This window comes from Siphateles boraxobius, unplaced genomic scaffold, assembly GCF_051911475.1.
Source record: "Siphateles boraxobius isolate OS27281-9 unplaced genomic scaffold, OSU_SipBor_1 18, whole genome shotgun sequence".
Classification (NCBI taxonomy): Eukaryota; Metazoa; Chordata; class Actinopteri; order Cypriniformes; family Leuciscidae; genus Siphateles; species Siphateles boraxobius.
This window is the reverse complement of record NW_027508788.1, coordinates 10,167,444-10,185,405: the sequence shown is the minus strand read 5'-3', so window position 1 is coordinate 10,185,405 and position 17,962 is coordinate 10,167,444. Positions and strand designations below refer to the sequence as shown.

Below are 17,962 nucleotides of genomic sequence, written 5' to 3'. Positions count from 1 at the left end.
TTTGATTTATGATTGCCCAACCAGACTTTTTCATGATTAGCGGTTATTTATTTTATCAACAGAAGCAGTTATTTTCCATATTTGATCACAATTGAAACTTACTTCATGCGGGGGGAATGCAATACGTGGTTTACAATTGTTTTCTAAATTTAAGAATATTTAAGAATCATAATTTACTGAAGATGTTCATGTAAAACTGTTACTCAAATTCCAGTTCAAACACAAGGACAATAGAAATGTCCATAATTAAAAAAAAAAATTCTCGATTTAAATTCCAGTTCATCACAAGGACGATAGAAATGTCCATAATTAAAAAAATGTGGCTGGATTCAATGCTTTTAAATCTAGGCTATGCAGCATGACCATACACAACTCAAGAGCCATATCAAATAAAGATTATTTCATGTTAAGTCAAGTTAATTCAAGTTTTTAAAGACATTCCTGCAGTCAAGTAACTGGCTAATAATATTATTAATGAAGAAACATAAATACAACTAAATACAACTCAAATTAAATAAGTGGTTTGTTTTGCAGCAGATATGTTATACCAAACAGTAATTATTCTTATTATTTGTAGAAAGTATGATGAGGAGCGCAAGAGATCAATTTTCCGAGAATCTGCAATATTTTGTGAACGTATGATGATTTAGTATAAAGCAAAATTAAGACATAAAATTAGACTACTTATTGAATTGACAAATGTATATGATTTTTCAGGATACATGCAACAGAATGACTTCTGAACTGCAGCTCAAACCGTATCAGTTAAAAAAAATATAATATTATTATGGTTGTTATTCTGAGAAAGACCCCTTTAGTAGAAATATAAGATGATAAAAGGCTTGGATATGATCATACATCCTTAGAAATTGTAGAGGTATTACATTGGTTAACCACTGGAATCAACGAATATACAGCAAAAGAGATTGCATCAAATGACATTGACGTGTTATTGAATATTGGTTAGTCTGCATGTTTCAGGTCATAATTGTATTCCTTTAAAAGCACTACATCAACTGTGAACACACACAAAAAACATCACTGAAGTCAGAGCCACAATATCAACCACCATCTGAACTTTCACACGAGAAAAAGAAACACAGAAACATTGATATTGAACATTCTTTTCGTAAGGGGTGGGTAAATTAACATTTCTTTTTATTTTTTTAATTTGTAAAATGTACATAAATTATATTTGACTCATAACCGCCGAATGAGTAATTCGGTGAACCTCTTTGCAAAGGGAAGGAACATAAGTTAAGAGATAAAGAAAGAAAGGAAAAAACGGCACAAGGCATTCCTTGTTGAGATAATTTTCAAACAAACATTGGTCAAACATTTTTTTTTCTTCTCCAGCTGGGAAAGCAATGTGCTACTGAAGACAGAAGAGGTCATCACACACCTTCATCATTAGAATCATCCCATGTATGTATTTAGAAGGGAAATTAAGGATACATATTCATTGCCCCTAACCCAAAGGCCTTCACACCCCCATTGTTTCATATGCCCATTTCTGTAACCTGAACAGAGACGAAACGGGGTGGCAATTATGACATGAACGTTCACAAAAAGTGCAGACAGGATATATAACTGCTGTGTGTTTCCTTCACCTGGGTGAAGCTTGTTCATTGATTTTGGTTTCTTTTCCAGATACAGACCTTTTTTTAAGTGCAGATAAAGGCTTTAAAGAAAAAAAAGACCTTTTAAAGAAATAAACGTGGAATTCAGCCACATGCTTTTCAAATATTAATCATATATTTAATTGATATACATATATTGCCAACATTGGCACGTTCAATATTGCACACAGTAATGAAATATAGCACTGGAAAGAGAAAATAAATCCTAAAGTTTCAAAATGACAAATTACATGAAGCAACACTGAAAGGTTGGGGAGAAAACAAAAATCCTGGCCACACCCCTCACTTTCGGTCAGTGACAATGACACATTACTGCCAAACTACAGAAAGGCTTCAGTACGGAAGTTCACCTCACATTTTGCCTGGTACAAAGCATTTGATAAACTAAGGGAAGATTCATCTTGCTTTCGTCAAGGTGGGGGGAAAACGACTAAGTGATTTCGAAGTCACGTGCTGTGATCAGAATCCGCAAATAATGATTTGCTTCTCAACCGAAAAGACCATGAGTTATGCAATAGCATAGAGGAGGGCCAGGGCCAAACAAAACCAGACGAGGAAAAAAAAAGAGGGAGGGGGGAAGGGGGGGATGGGGACCCAAACTTAGATCCAAAGCACCAGCCAGTGTATAAGCATGCAGAGTCTGTAAGGCACCAGGTTGTTTAATGCTGAAGAGTATGCTCCCCAACAAGTTTCATTAAAGTCAGGGTCTCCCAACACAGGTCCTCAAGGGCCCCACATGGAAAAAAAGAGATTTCGTTCCATTGATGTCTGATCAAACAAGTGTTGATATATTATCTTATGTACACTCATTCTTTGAAAGAAAAACGAGTATCAACTACCTGACCAAACATTACGGACTTTATAGACATTGAAACCATTACAGAAAAGAGTCCTTGAGGACGAACATTGAGAAATCCACCTCAATGTGGCTGTGTACAGGCTAACATGCAACTACAGCATTCCTTGGCGCCACTCATCCTCTCATTGGTAGACTGATATACACATATATATATATATTTATTTATATATATATACATATATATTTCTATATATTTCTCTATATATTTTAAACCCTTTAACAGATTGTTTGTCAAATTCCCACTAAAAACGTGGGTTGTTTTCTTCTCCACTGAAATATATCTGATTCACAAAATCATACTTTGTATGTTTTTCTACATGAGCATTTTCATACGACTCTTTGTATGTTTGTATCGAGGGGTCCGGTTTCGGTTACAAAAATGTTTTCGAGAGCTCTTTCTCTTCTGTTGTCATTGCTCTTACTTATCGAGTACCTGTTTTATACACTGAATGACAACGAGACACAAATACATGGCATATCATCTGCAAGACAATAACTTCAATTAAAAAAATACACTGGTAATACTCCTCAGAATGTTTGCGAAGAGGTCGAATACCACCTGCACACAGTGACCACTCAGCTGACCTCTGTACCTCTATCAACAGGTTGATTTTTGTTTTTTTGTTTCCCCCCATCAGGTTCCTATAGCTAGCCCTCAGGTGATGCTTGGAAAATCTAGTAGTGGCATGACTACCATTGACAACCTCTTCAGTTGATTCGAAAATTTGGTTAAAAACTAAAACTAAAACATCTGATTTGTGCTGAAGTCATTAGCGTAAAGGAACCATTTCCTCGTAATCTCGGCAATAACTCCATTGCAAACACTTCTATAATATCTTGGAACGTGTAAAAAAGTTCTCGGTTAATAAGGGAAAGAAACACTCAGTTCTGTTGTCGTCAAGTAAGAAACACAGTTCATATATAATGTTATTACTTGGTTTAGCAGCCGCTTACTGGTATTAATGGTGGGTAAGTGGATGACATCCAGCGATGGGTGGACTGTAAGTCTGTGGAGGTTTGTATTTTTTGTGGGTAGTGCTCCCGTGGAGTTAAACAGTTACTTATCTTTTATGTATCTTTCTCTTTTTTCTTGTTTTCTTTTTTTTACAGCAAAGTACGTATAATTTCTCTTTAGGTTATTCGGATTAATTTTTTTTTTGCATGTTTTCCTCCACTATCAATCCTCGTCCCCGTCGTCGGCGTGCATCTCCTCTTGCTGTTGCTGCTGAAGCTCGCATGCCCTTTTTTCCCTCTGTTTCTCTTGAATCTTTTTCATTTCGTCTGCGTATTTACAGAAAGTGCTGCCGAATTTCGACCACACTTTGTAGGGCACTGTGATAGAGTTGCGATAGGTGGGCTTGACCTCGCTTACCCTCATGAAGACCCCGTACTTATTGGAGCCCACGTCAAAGAAAAAGCGCTTGTTGTCCACAGTTAACGAGGTTCCCTCGGGCAGCTCCGCCGGCTCGTCCTCCACTCCGTAGTCGTCGATGAGTTTGGCGAGAGCGTCGCGAAACTCGATAAGTCCCTGGGCTGGAAGAGCGATGGTCTGGCCTTGCGTGGATCCCAAGCCGGGCCCCCGGTTGACGGTCTGCCTGATCCTCAGAAAGCGGCCCCTCTGGTTCTCCTTCAGATCCATGTAGTACTTCCGATTCTCCCGGACCAGAAACTCACTCTTCAGCGCCCGCCGCGGCTCGTCCTGCGCCACGTCCGGATTGCTTGGCCCTAACTGGGCATAGTGCTCGATGAAGTCTCCCAGGTAGTCGCGGAACTCGACAGCAACAGACATGGAGAGAGTGAGGCGGCTCTTGTTTCCCCCGGCCCCGACTTCTGCTATCTTCAAGAAGCGGCCTTTCGCGTTCTGCTTTACGTCTAGATAGAAGCGCTTGTTTTGGATGTCAACCCGCTTCGAAGCGAGCTCCTGCGTCTCGTGCTGCAGCCCGGAAGCCGAGCCCGCCCCTCCTGTCACTGGGTTCATGGAACCGACACCCGGGCCCGTGGCTGCTCCTCCCTGCTCACTTCCACTGTCTCTGTCCGCCATGATGCTGCCTGCCTTCTCCCTCTGTCTTACTGCAAGCTACTGCCAAGCAGCCACGCCACCGCTCTCGCGAGATCTGCGTGAGGAGAGAAGACGAGCGCTGTTCAGACTAGTGCAGATTCTCAATAAATTCATCGTGTTGAATTCAGGGCTAACGCTGCAGCCGTGATGTCTTATCACATATAATGTCTGTCCTGGAAGATGAGGATAAATACACTTCAGAGCGAAACTGAAAATGTAATTATTTGCGTTCCAAGTGTGTGCTACCTTACCGTGTATCTTAATATAAGTAGGCTAATAGCCTATATTTCACAGCTGTTGATGTATATTAGGCTAGCTATAGTATATCGACATGGAAGTCCTTTGCTGAGGTGTTCGTTGTCATCTATTTATTTATTATTTATTTATTTATTATCATTATTGTTTTTATTAGGCTGTTATTATTATATTACAAGCGGCTATTAAACGATAGTTAAAAAGGTTTGAAGATTATGCCGGAAAACTTTTTTTTCCTAAATCTGAAGTGATATAAATTGGTCTAATGCTTTAAGATATAGCACATGGATCTCGCTGGAATTTAGGGATATTTAATGAGAAATCTTGCAAGATATAAACTGGACAAATAAGGACGTTTAAGGGCAGACCGGTTGTGCTTGGATATAGTCATTTAGATGTTCATCATTCAATCTATTTTTGTGTCATGTCAAAAATAAAAACAGATTTTTGGAAATATATATTTTTAAGATGCATTCGTATTGCATCAAAGGGCTGGGATTTTGAGCTAATAAATAGCCTAGATTAAAGCTTTTGAATGGTTGCATTTTATTTGGGTTAAGGTATGCGTTATGATATTATATGTTCTGCAGGTTTGTGTAATGTGTCTTTTCTCCAATATAGCGTATTTAACATACGTAGCTGTATGCATTTATACCAGATGTAAATCATTTATTGTAATCAACTATAACATACCCGAATATATGTTGTTTTGCAGTTATTCACCTTTTATTTTCTTATAGAAAATACCTCCTTAAAAAAACAATCCGAGGTTTCCAATTAAATAATTTACACCTTCGCCTGCATATAAGAATCAAGGCAGTTGACGAGAAAATACTTGTGTGGTTATATTGTTTTAATGGCCTCTTAGAAGAAAACAACAGTTTAATCTTAGTCTATTATTATATGTTTTCTACATTGGTGGTTGTTTGTGATGTACGTTTTACAGGAATATGTATGCGTTGTATATGACGGTTAAGCAGAAGAACAAATCTCGAACTACTGAAATATGTAGGCTACATTTAATAAGAACAATAATAAGAACAGAACAGTTCATTAATAAGAACAGTTCATGCAGTTCGTCCCAATGCAGCTGCATCGTTTCTCGGATATTATATAGGCCATAGCTTGTACAAAATATTTTTGTCATTCGTATATATATGCAATTGAGTAATGAGTTTCAGTCATTTTTTATTTATTTATAAAAAACTAATACTAAACGAGTAAAATAATATTATTTAGCTACTATAATAGCTTATCTAAAATGTATAATGTAATAACATCTCAAAGGCCTTGTTCTTACTATTCCGCACAAAATCCTTTCATATGCTTAATTTGAACATGTTTGGCAATTTAATACACAATTAAATTATGCATTCGTTTCTAAACATGTTTTTAAAGCAAACTGTTTTATAAATGTAGAAGAACTTGACTTTGATTACGATTATTTTTTATTTGCGTGTATTCTTGTAATAATATTGCCCATATTCAAACTCGCAGTTATTTTACAAAAACATCCAGTAAAAGTAGAAACTGGATAATTACACAAATGTTTCGAATGAATTTTCTTTAATTGAATTGAACGGTTCTTTAATTGAAATGATAAGTATTAACTTTAGAAGGTGATGACCTTTTTTGTAAGCGTTTATTTTTTTTTACGCGGCAAGAATGATCGATTCTCTTTAATAACTTAGAAAACATTTAAATAATTCATCTCTAAAATAATTAATCAGCGTGTTCGTTAACAATAAGTCAAAACTGTGATAGACTTGTATCGGTTTCGACACAGAACGTCTTGTTTCAGAAGAGAGACTGAATATTTTAATGCGTATAATCGTATCTTTTTACTTTCACAAATGTTCTGTGGACATTTGTGTGGACATTTGTGTGTGTGTGTGTGTGTGTGTGTGTGTATATAGCTTATATATCACGTCATCTTTAATAAACATTTTTCTCGTATTTTGATATTACTTTTAATCTTAAAGTTACAGCTATAACAAAAATCTAATCTGCTTACAAGTATTCATATAAGAAATAACCAAAAGTTTAAATATTTCCAAGATTAAAAGTCTGCATTGTAATAACGTAGATTAAAATGACATATAGAATCTCCTTTTAAAGAGGTACATTTTAGATAAATATACTCACTTTATGCCTTGGAAAAATGAGTGAGTAAATATAAGAAGGTCAACATCCAGATTACCCAAACAATATTTCGGTAGGCCTCTTTACCTCTTTACAGTAAGTTAACATGGACTAACAATCAACCCTCCTTCTACAGCATTTATTGATCTTAGTTAATGTTAATCTTACACATTATTACAATCAAAAGTTGTATCTGTTCACATTAGTTAATGCAAAAGATGAAAATTAACAAAGGGTAATAAATGCTGTCAAAATTGCTCACTGTTAGTTCATGTTAGTAATGCATTAGTAATGTTAACAAATGAGACCTCATTGTAAATAGTTACCAACATTATTATAAATGTCCAGTTGACAGAACCTGACGTGTTTTCCATGACATTGTTTGTGAGGGAGGTAAAAACAGATAACAAATATTTACATGCAATTTTCCTTAATAAAACAATAAGGAACATGCAGTGGTTATACACGCCTTGAGAAATAAACTCTATGATACTTAAAAGGAGTGCCATTAATTAATGTAATATTTACATAATGTGCATTGCTAGATAATTTCCCCCCAATGTTTAATATTTCATTCCATAATCTAAACACCGAGCACACGTCGAATACAAGCAGCATTCACGTTGAAAAAAGTCACGAGCTCGTTTGCCCCTATAATCTTTATGCTATTAAGGTTAAACATGTTGCATTTAAGGAGCTCGAGGAAGCAGCTTCAACTAGGGCTTAGATACCCGTACTAATGCTTGGAAGATGAGTCTGGTAGCAAGATCCCTAAATGATGTTTGTGGAGTTGGGGGTGGAGGGATGTCAAAACAGCTGACGAAGAAGCAAGGTGAGCGGCTTCATATATGCTCCGGCAGTTAACTGAAAGATTAGATGGGTTCACTCCTCCAGAAAATTACGTTTAGGCCTACTTCACGTTTCAATTGCTTATGTATGTCTATACTAACATATGCTTTAATAAATAAAGTGCATGTATTTTGTTTGTCATTCAATAAATTTAATTATACAATAAAATAAATATAGTAGCCTATAATAAATACAAAGCATCTAAATAAAAAAAATATATTACCTCATGGCAAACCATTAAAAAAGTTAGTGATTACTAACTTTTAGTGGCCTGTTGCTTACTAGAATGAAGAATATCTTAACTTGTTATTCTTAATTGAAACTTAACATTTTCTTATTTGCAACTTCTAATGCACGTGTAAACTGCTTGTCATGGGCCTAACATAAGTGACAGTGCGTAAAAACAGACACTGAGTGAAGGAAAGAAGGACCGTCGACTCTCAACTCATGAGCGTTACTCAAAGGTGTGCTTGCTTTTGGTCGAAGGTGAAATCTGCAAGCTTGAATTCATAAAGGTATATCACAGTCACGTTAAATGGCATTGGATTTGCCGCAACCGACAGAGTGTGTGTCAGCCTCGCAGTCTGTCAGCACTGTAAACAGTTAACGAGTTTGCGCAAGCAGTCTGTGCAATCTGCCCACGGCTGCGGATATTAATTCAGTGGTTGTAATACTGACCAGAAAAAAAGGTATACCGCGGAATACCATGACATAGATCGTAAGTGCAGTGCTGTTGCCAAAGTCGCAGACCTCATAACGAGCGACGTGTCTCGGCATATCTTACCCCGCTCAGTCTGCAGGCAGAGCGTTAGCCCCTGTGCAAGCCCTTCGCAGTTGAACACTGTCAAAAACAAAGATGAAAACCTGTAAGCCACGAAGGCCTACTGTAAACACTGTCGCGGTGCTGCTTCACCGATGCGTCGTTCACAAGATGGAACGAAAGAGCGAGTCGTGGCATGGAGACGGACGCACGCACGAGCTCAACGCTGTGCGCGTGGAGTCTGATGTCAGCACGCTCAGCTGGAGAAAATCAAACAGCTCGTGCGCCTCGCAGTGTTGCTTTAGCGATATTGCAGATGGGGATACTATTGAATCTGGCAAACTTGTTCAGATATTCAACTAATTTGTTTGTAACCTGATGGATTTTTTAAATCTCCATATAGAAACATATAGGCAACTCGGAATCTGGGAAAAACAAGAGGATGCTGTAGACTTACGGTGCTTCAATGAACCATTAAATTATCTTTTTATTTTTAATGGTGTAGCAAGTAGAAATTAAACTTATTTATTCAAAAGTTTTTAGTGTTTAGAAAAGCGTGATTGAGATGTTTATCATGTTTGATATGATCAAACGATTTATAGAGATATGTGGATGTGTAGCCTATATGTTGTGGACACGTGGATTGTCTTAATTCATGTCAGGCCTAAGTCGTAAGTGCTTTTACGGTATAAAGACTTTTATGAATAATTTCGTTAAACTGATATTTAGCTATGTAGGCTAGAGTAGTTTGGTCGGTGGAGGTCGAGGGCAGCGCAGTTTCAGAACCATGGACAGTAACCGCTGAGTCCGTCAAGCGCATCGCTGCGTTTCTCATGATCTATTGGGTTTGAACTTTGTCTTTGGCGAGTTGGTAGTATAGAATGCCTGTGTACAATTAATAAAGAGATTTGTAACTCCAGTATTCAACCTTCACATTACTTAAACAAAATAAGTGACCTAGAAGTGTTAATTAGCCTATTGATTTCATTCCACGAAAATTGTGCTGTTTGTGTCGAACTTGTATTATACTGAGCCGTATTGTGTGCTATAAGGCATTTTCTGAACATATCAATTAAAGAAAGTAACATTTTCGTCTTTCGCTCTTGCTGTTATTACTTGCAAATATTATTTTGATTGAAAAACAAAGACTATAGCAATAAAAGCTATGTTTGTATCTAATTTTATTAAAATTAAAAGTCCTTATGTTATTTGTTACCTATCACAAGTCTATAAAAATAATGCACTATATAAACACTTTCTTTCAAGATATGCCCCTTAAAGTGAAAGTTCACCCAAAAATGAAAATTCTGTCATTAATTACCCACCCTCATGTCGTTTCAAACCTGTAAGACTTTCGTTCATCTTCGGAACACAAATAAATATATTTTTGATGAAATCTCAGAGATTATAGACAGCTACGCAACTACCACTTAGACTTTACAAAAAGTTCACCAGGAGATTGTAAAACTAATGCATATGAATTGAGTGGTTTAGTCCACATTTTCTGAAGAGACTTGATCGCTTTACATGATTAACAGATTGAATTTGGGATTGTATTTTTATATAAACATTGATCAGCTAACTTAACCTGCTTGATGAGCGAGAATAAACCTCATTGGTTCTTGGAGAAGCTCAAACATGCTGCGTAACAAGGAATGAACCTCAATGGTTCTTGCTGAAGCTCAAACATGCTGCTTAACAGGAGAATGAAACTCATTGGTTCTTGCTGAAGCTCAAACACGGGAATGAATCTCATTGGTTCTTGCCCATGAAACGAACATGCTTGAGCTTCTGTTTACCATGCTCTGTGCATTGATGAATGTGTACATGTGAAAGAAGGCTTAAATTTAATCTGTTCAGTGTATAAAGCGGTGTTATCTCTTCAGAAAATTTGGACTAAACAGCTCTATTCATATGGATTATTTAAAAAAAATTATGAACTTTTTGTCAAAGTTGTAGTTGTGTAGCTGTCAACAGAAGGACAGAAATTACTCTTATTTCATCAAAAATATCTTTATTTGTGCTCCGAAGATGAATGAAAGTCTTACGTAATTAATGACAGAATTTTTATTTTTGGGTGAACTGACCCTTTTAGGACAAGCGTCATTCAGGAGACATTCGCAGGAGACATTCGCAAATAGTCAACCCTGTTACAACCCTGTTTATATCTGATTATTTATAGAAGTATTTACATTAACCTTGTTCTTTTTTTTCTGATAAACACATTGAAGGTGTCATGACCCATGAAACTGTCACTCTGTAATTTTTTTAAAGGCCTATATCAGCATCATGACATGTATAAATGTGTGTGTGTATATATATATATATATATATATATATATATATATATATATATATATATATATATATATATATTGCGCAATATACATCTTTAACACTTAAAGACATTCTTTGTCTGATAGAATGCATACGATATAATGATGTGTATCTTAAATCACTTGACAGGCAATGAACAGTAGGCTAGCTCATTTTATTACAATGTTGTCTTTAAGAAAGCAATAAGCATCATATGAGCAGTAAAAACTCAGCAAGGGGCAACTTAAGAACTATTACCACTGTGCATTGAGCAAAACACTATAACCCCAAGTTACTCCAAATGACACTGGTCCTACTACCAATACTGTTCGTTCATTTACACTTGAGTAGGCCTAATAAGTTTGAGGGACCACAATTTGCGCTATTTCTGACCCATGATTCCCAGTCATCTTACATGTTAGAAAAGGGTTGTGTCTCTGACGTTCTGTGCGCAGAGAACAGCAGATGTCGCCCTTAGTGAATTGGGAGCTACGCTCCTTTGCAGATCCACAGGTTCAGCCTTCATTTAGTTCAGGATTTAGGTTATTTTATACATCGTTCCTAACCGGCGAAAGTCTAATATTGACCTTCATCATCTCCTTTTAAACATGATGTGTCTTTTTCTACCATTCATATACACCACAGTATGTGTCTATAAATCTTTTACTGCACATATTCTGTGTTTGATGCAGTCTGTTGCTACATCCGTGATGTTCCTTCATTTCATTTGTTAAAAATGTTCTCGTTCGGCGCCAGGCATCAGCAATGCAACGAATACCAGACGTAGCCTATGGATTTGATGCAACGCCTCACTATAATTTTTTTTCTTCTCTGAGGCAGAGCAGCGAATGTGACCTGAATGCAGGGCATGATTTAGTAATGGAATGAGACACAAAACTCATTCAAAGCTCATTCATTTGCACTGTTAGCCACCGTATTCAAAGCAGCGCAAACCTAAAAAAACTCCTCTTTTTTTTATTCGATGAGGATTGGCGATGGGAGAGATCATGGATTGACCATTTTTCTCGGGGTGTCGGAGACTAAAGACGCACACGCCGGCGCATGGGCGTTCGTTTTAGCACCCCAGCCGTGAATCTGCGGTTTGTGCGGGGAATCTTGCACTGATAGATCGGGGTGGCGGACAGATACGGGGCGCGACTCGCGAGGGATACGGCAAACGCGTTTTATCGCTACGAAAGTGGATTCTTACAACGTATGTGTTGAGGGGATATCGAAAGTAGCCCTAATAGTTTACTGCAGTATTTCACATTCGACTGCAGTGGAAGATGCACAGCACCAGTGGCGAGTAGGGCGCGCTCACCACTGCAATTTCGGGGTAAAGATTGACTGGTGGCGTCTTGCGGATACCTGCTCGTGTCTTCGGAGGAGACAGCGTCCACGACTTTACCTGCATTTTAAGGATGCGCTTCGGCAGAATGCAGTTCAGGGATATGTATTAACCCAGCAGCATTACGCCGTTTCCGGTTCCCAGCTGGTGTTTCCCGATTGCAAATCTATCGGAAAAAAGCAGCGGATCCCGATGGCATGGACACTTACGCAAGGTCTGCCGCGCCGCCGTGCTACTGGAGCCTATTCGCAGTCTCTTCAGCCTTCAACCCAGCTCCACCGCCATCGCCCCGCAGCCCTGCCGCAACGCGACCACCGACCATCGAGCCAAAGCAGGCGGCATGAGGAGGCTTGATTCGGTACACTTATCCATGCTGCTCATCGGGGTCTCCTTCGCCTGCTACTCCCCGAGTCTGAATTCCCTGCAGGACCAGGCTTACAGATCCGCCGTGGTGATTGAGGGCAAGGTGCAGTCCGCGCCTCAGAACGTCTCAGCGGAGCCGTACAGTGTGAATGTCAAAGTCCTAGACGTGTGGCCGCGGAACAGCGGGGGTCTGGAGCGGGAGCAGCTCGTCACCGTGGGGGAATTTGGCTCGGAGGCTCCGTGCGCTAAAGTGAAGAAGAATCACAAGTATATATTTTTCATGGACCCAACTGATGAACCCTTGGTTTTTAAAGCGTCGTTTGCGCCCTTAGATACAAGTGGGAAGAACCTGAAAAAAGATGTTGGGAGGATCTTGTGTGAAGACTGCGGTAAGTTTATGCCCACAAACATGTTTGTGAAGGGGCTTGCAAATTGACTTTGGCCGTCGGTATCGGTTGTATGCTTATGTGTAGTGCGGATGACATCCAAGTGTTTGGTGTAAGTAACAGATGGGGGCTTGTGGGGGCGTCTCTGCAGCAATATTGGGCAGGAATAAAGCGCTCAAATGTTTTTTATGGTATTATCAGGCATATGCAAAGACATACGCTGTTGGGACACGCGCGCTGCTTGCTCATTTGTAGGATCCAGAATTCTTTCCTTAAGGCAAAATTGTAATAAACTGATATAGTGTTCATGGCATCACCATTAGACAGGGCCCATAGCCAAGCAAGGCTTGTATGTCCGTAATTGAAAAGGTGCAGAAAGTCAGAATGACTCAGAATATCTTCAAACGTGGCCGTCAGGACCTACCCTCGTATCATTGCTCTGTTGGGAATAGAAAGTTGCTCGTCTGCGCTTGTGTAATGGGCCTTCAGAACAACTGCACTGGGAGTGGAGCCTTAAAAACTCCACTGTTTTGTGTCACCTGTTTGCGCGCCGCATTCGCATTATAATTTGTATAAAGAAATAGGTTCATTCCATCATTTTTCGTTTTGACTGGATATTCCTCGAAAGCACATTATATAGGCTATTCAACGCGGCAACTCAAATCTCACTCTAACAATAAAAAATAAAAAAAAACACTGCATCGTTTCTCAATGTTGTGATATAACTAGAAGGTGCTACTACTGTGTCAGTAAATGTTTTCCACAGGCGTACTGTCAGAGGGCTCTTATAACGCGTTTAGATGGTCGCTGTCCAGGGTGCTGTAGGGTCAAAAAAGGAGAATGAAAATGTGCTAATGGGGGCCGTTTTCATACGTATTTCTTCAACATATCTATTGTCTGTTTAGGCTACTTGTGCTTTATGTTAACTACTATTAAGTAACCATACTAGTAAGTAATCTAATAACGTCAGTTTTTTTTTATGTTTTACGAGTAGGCTAACTTTTTTTATTAGATCGCCTACTATACTAGTTCTTATTCTTTTGTTACTCTCCCAATCAAGTAACTATTCCATTGTTATGGTTAACAAATAGCAACAATTTGTGAATTTTATGGAGATTCAGATATCAACTATTTACTTCCAAATATGCATTTCAATTGTTGCTGTACCAATTCCAGTTTTACTATTAACTAATTAATTAATACTTATTGTCTAGTTACATGTAACTCTTCAACCATTGGTATTTCAGTTGTTACTAGTCACTTGTTAATCATAATATTAAGATATTTGTGCCATTTAAAATGTTCATTATATATGACAAGTAAAAATCAATTTTTACTAGATATATAAAAATCTAGTGTGTCTCATGAATATGCTCTAGTATCTAATAAACATGTACTATAAAACATAACCATTGGGATAGTTACTAATAAGATACTGAATGCAATGAAAAAGTTAATAGTGAAAAATAATGGTTTACTTAGTACTTATTAATGTAAATAATATTTTAAGAAATAAATGTTAAAGTTTGCTACAATGCTTTCATAAGCTGCATGTTCTAGCATATTGTAGCACACAGTGGCCTTGAATGAACTATATCGTTTTGATTTTTCTAAGCACATCTATAAATTGAGAATATTTCTTTTCAATGATCAACGAGTGCCCACTAGATGACTTTGCAGTTTTTTCTCTTAATCTTCCAGGGGAGGTTTCATGAATCTAACTTCTGCATTGAACTAACTTGTGTGATGCAACAAAAATATTTACACCATTTGCCTTGCAATGAGACCGCAGCCCACCATTCACTTACAGTGTTTCTGTTCATCATCATGCTTAAAGTGACCATACATGTTTGACAGTGATGTGAAAGGGTTCTGTAAGAAATGGTAAAAAGAAACATGGCCACGATCTGGCCTCCGCTGGCATGACTGTATGTCTCTCTGGAAAGAGTACGATTCAGACAGGAAGGCACAAGTCTTTTTCAAAGATGTCAGGTCTGATGGTCTAATGGCTCAGCCTATTGAAAGCCTGTAAATGTAGGTATTTTGAAGATTTTTTCTTCTTCTTGTTTTTTGTAGAGGGAGACCTACATATCACCCATGAGGAATGACACGTGCTGTTGTGTGGCTTGCTTCTCTTCCAAAATGTGTTTTGCAAACGATATTTAGTTAATTATGATTTGAAAATGATGATAGTAATGTTTGGAGTATTTGATGCTCCTCTTTATGTGCGATCCTGATTTTCCCTTCCCCCTGTGTGGAGGTCACCGCTGTATCGAGGTGGCGGTCCAGAATATGCCGGTGGCTCAATATCATTGATCTGAAAGAGCTCTCGGGCAAAACTGCATGACACAGGACAAGAATAACAGCTGGTGATTGACATGCACAGAGGGAAGGACTTATTTCACAGATGCATATGAAGGATTTTTAGCCAGACTAAACACGGAGATCCTGTCGTAATAAAATCCCAGTGTATTTCTCATTCTGACTGACATGGATAATTTACCTCAGGAAAATAGCGCATGATTTAAAAGGCTGTAACAAGAGAACTGCCCGAGGAGATTTAGTTATGATTAGCCACATATCTCAGCTACAAGCTGGATTCGGCTCCGAGAAGGAAATTGATTTCTGCCGTCTTATTGCTGGACACTCATGGTGGGTTGTCGTTTTGTTAATGGGATGGTGGCCATATCAAAGCACTAGTTTTATAAACTTGGTCATATTTAGGATACTCAAGAGGGATTATGCACCCTCTTCTCCAACATGGCCCACTTTTTCCATAGCTCCAAGAAAAGGAAATCTCTCTCTGCAGCTCGCCCACACATATTCCCTTCAGACAAACAGGCCTTAGCTTAGAATTTCATGAGCTGGACACAAGTATTCGGTGAAATCCTGCTTGTTTTGTTGCATTCCAATTGTAAAACAAATGTTAAGACAATATACAGCTTTTGTTTTCGTTCCAATTTTCATTTTTAATCATGAACTTACAGGACGAACATATAGACTAGACTATGCATTTATTTATTTATGAAGAGAACAGATTAACCGAGAGTGTGCGTCACTTTTCATGTCCACACGAAGCAGATACCCCCCCCCCCCCCCCCCCCCGCAGTGACAGCAGAGGCCACTAAAACACGGTCAATACAATATTACAAAATACAATTATGATTAAAATATGAAGAAAACATGAAAAAAACGAACTGAACTAAACTCAGTCGACTTTCTGTAACTCAAACATTCCTCCTCGCCCGCATGGATTTATGCAGTTGTAACCTTTATTGATGTTGTTTGTCCTTCATCTACAGCGCTCACCACCAATTGGACAGGGGTGAGAATTAGTTACAAGTTAGATAAAAATGATGGACAGACTTCAGATTCTTATGTCACTGCTAAAAAAAAAATCAGATAGAAAATATTCGGTTAATACGACCACTGGCTTTAGTAGGAAACTGTTGGCAAACGTAGGCCTACGGTTTGGCTAAAAGGCAGTAAATCATCCTATTTCCGTAAAGGGATAGTTCACCCTAAAATGAAAAAGTCATCATTTAATATGCTTTTTGTCCAAAGTGCCTTTTGTCCATTAAAACCTAATGTTGTTTTGGTCCCCACTAACTTTCATGTTTCAACTGCATTTTTTATTTTTTGTATTTTAAAGGGATAGTTCACCTAAAAATGAAAATACTGAACAGAATTTTAGAAGAATCTGAGAAAATTCCATTGCGTGCACACACACAGAAAACTTTCAGCATTTTAACATATTTAGTCAAAAATTAGTATGCTTTGTAATCCATTTTAATTACAAGGACTCAGGGAATGTCCTCATAAACCACAATTACATTGTAATAGTGTAATACCCATGTCATTATAAATCATATAAACAAGACATTTCTCAAAATATATTATTTTATGTTCCACTGAAGAAAGTCATAAAGGGGCGAGAAATTGATGACCACATTTTTATTTTTGCGTTAAGTATCCCTTTAAATGATGATGACAATTTTTTTTTGTGTGTGTGTGTGTGTGTGTGTGTGTGTGTGAACTCTCCTTTTAAGATTTTCTGGCAACACTTTACAATAAGGTCCCATTAGTTAGCATTAGTTAATGCCAAACAATGAACTGTACATTTGTTACACTGTTTATTAATCTTTGTTAATAAAAGTTAATAAAAATGTAATGGCTCAGTGGTAGTTCATACCTTTAAGCATAATATTAGCTATTCCAGGCTTGGAACATATAATGTGAGCCAGACATATTCTGCTTCTGAAATGCAATTTATGACACAATTATTACCCTGTCTTGTACATTTGCAGTTGCATATTAGGTTTTCAGGCAGACTATCTATACTTTAGGTTCACTTCTAGGTAGAGGAAAAACAAATCAATCAATTCGTAATAACATAATTCATAGTTACGATCAGTGTTGTGCAAGTTATTCTGGAAATGTAATTAAATTACTGATTATTCCTTTTAAAAGTAATCAAGTTACTGTTCTGACTACTTTATTTCAAAAGTAATTAGTTACATTACTAGTTACGTTACTAGCCACCTTAGCCCACCCCTTCAAGAAACAAACAACAAAAACAACTAAAAACTGAATAACCTCTTTAGCCTGCTCATGAAATAACTTTATTGGGAAGTGCATACTCTATCCCGCAACAAACAAAATTAAGCCAGTCTCTTCTGACTTTTAACTATTTTTATATTTGGACTGGACTCGACAGTAGAAGTTGATGCATTGCTCTCCGCGCCCGACACTTTCTCGAAGTTTTACCGTGCTGTGCTGCCCTTTCAGGTGTGTTAACAAATTAGATGTCTAGTTTTTCGCAAGTTGAAAAGGTTTTCTTCCCCCCACATAAATGACAGCACACAATGTTCTTACCGATGACAGAAGTAGACTCAAAATAATGATTGTATTTCCAGCTACAGAATGCGTAATTTTCTCTCTCCATGCTGAGTTTGTTTTCGTTGGTTTAGCCGCGGCGCAAGCTC

General features: G+C 37.8%; 1 protein-coding gene across 1 annotated transcript; it reads right to left on the bottom strand.

Annotated features, from left to right (window-relative positions):
• Positions 1 to 3,530: 3,530 nt before the first annotated feature.
• On the bottom strand, positions 3,531 to 8,777 carry puraa (purine-rich element binding protein Aa). Its single transcript, XM_077233423.1, has 2 exons — positions 8,589 to 8,777; positions 3,531 to 4,613 (listed from the first exon to the last, which is right to left on the bottom strand). The coding sequence occupies exon 2, from the start codon at positions 4,538 to 4,540 to the stop codon at positions 3,677 to 3,679; it is 864 nt and encodes a 287-aa protein (XP_077089538.1). The 5' UTR covers positions 4,541 to 4,613; positions 8,589 to 8,777; the 3' UTR covers positions 3,531 to 3,676.
• Between the last annotated feature and the right edge of the window lie 9,185 nt (positions 8,778 to 17,962).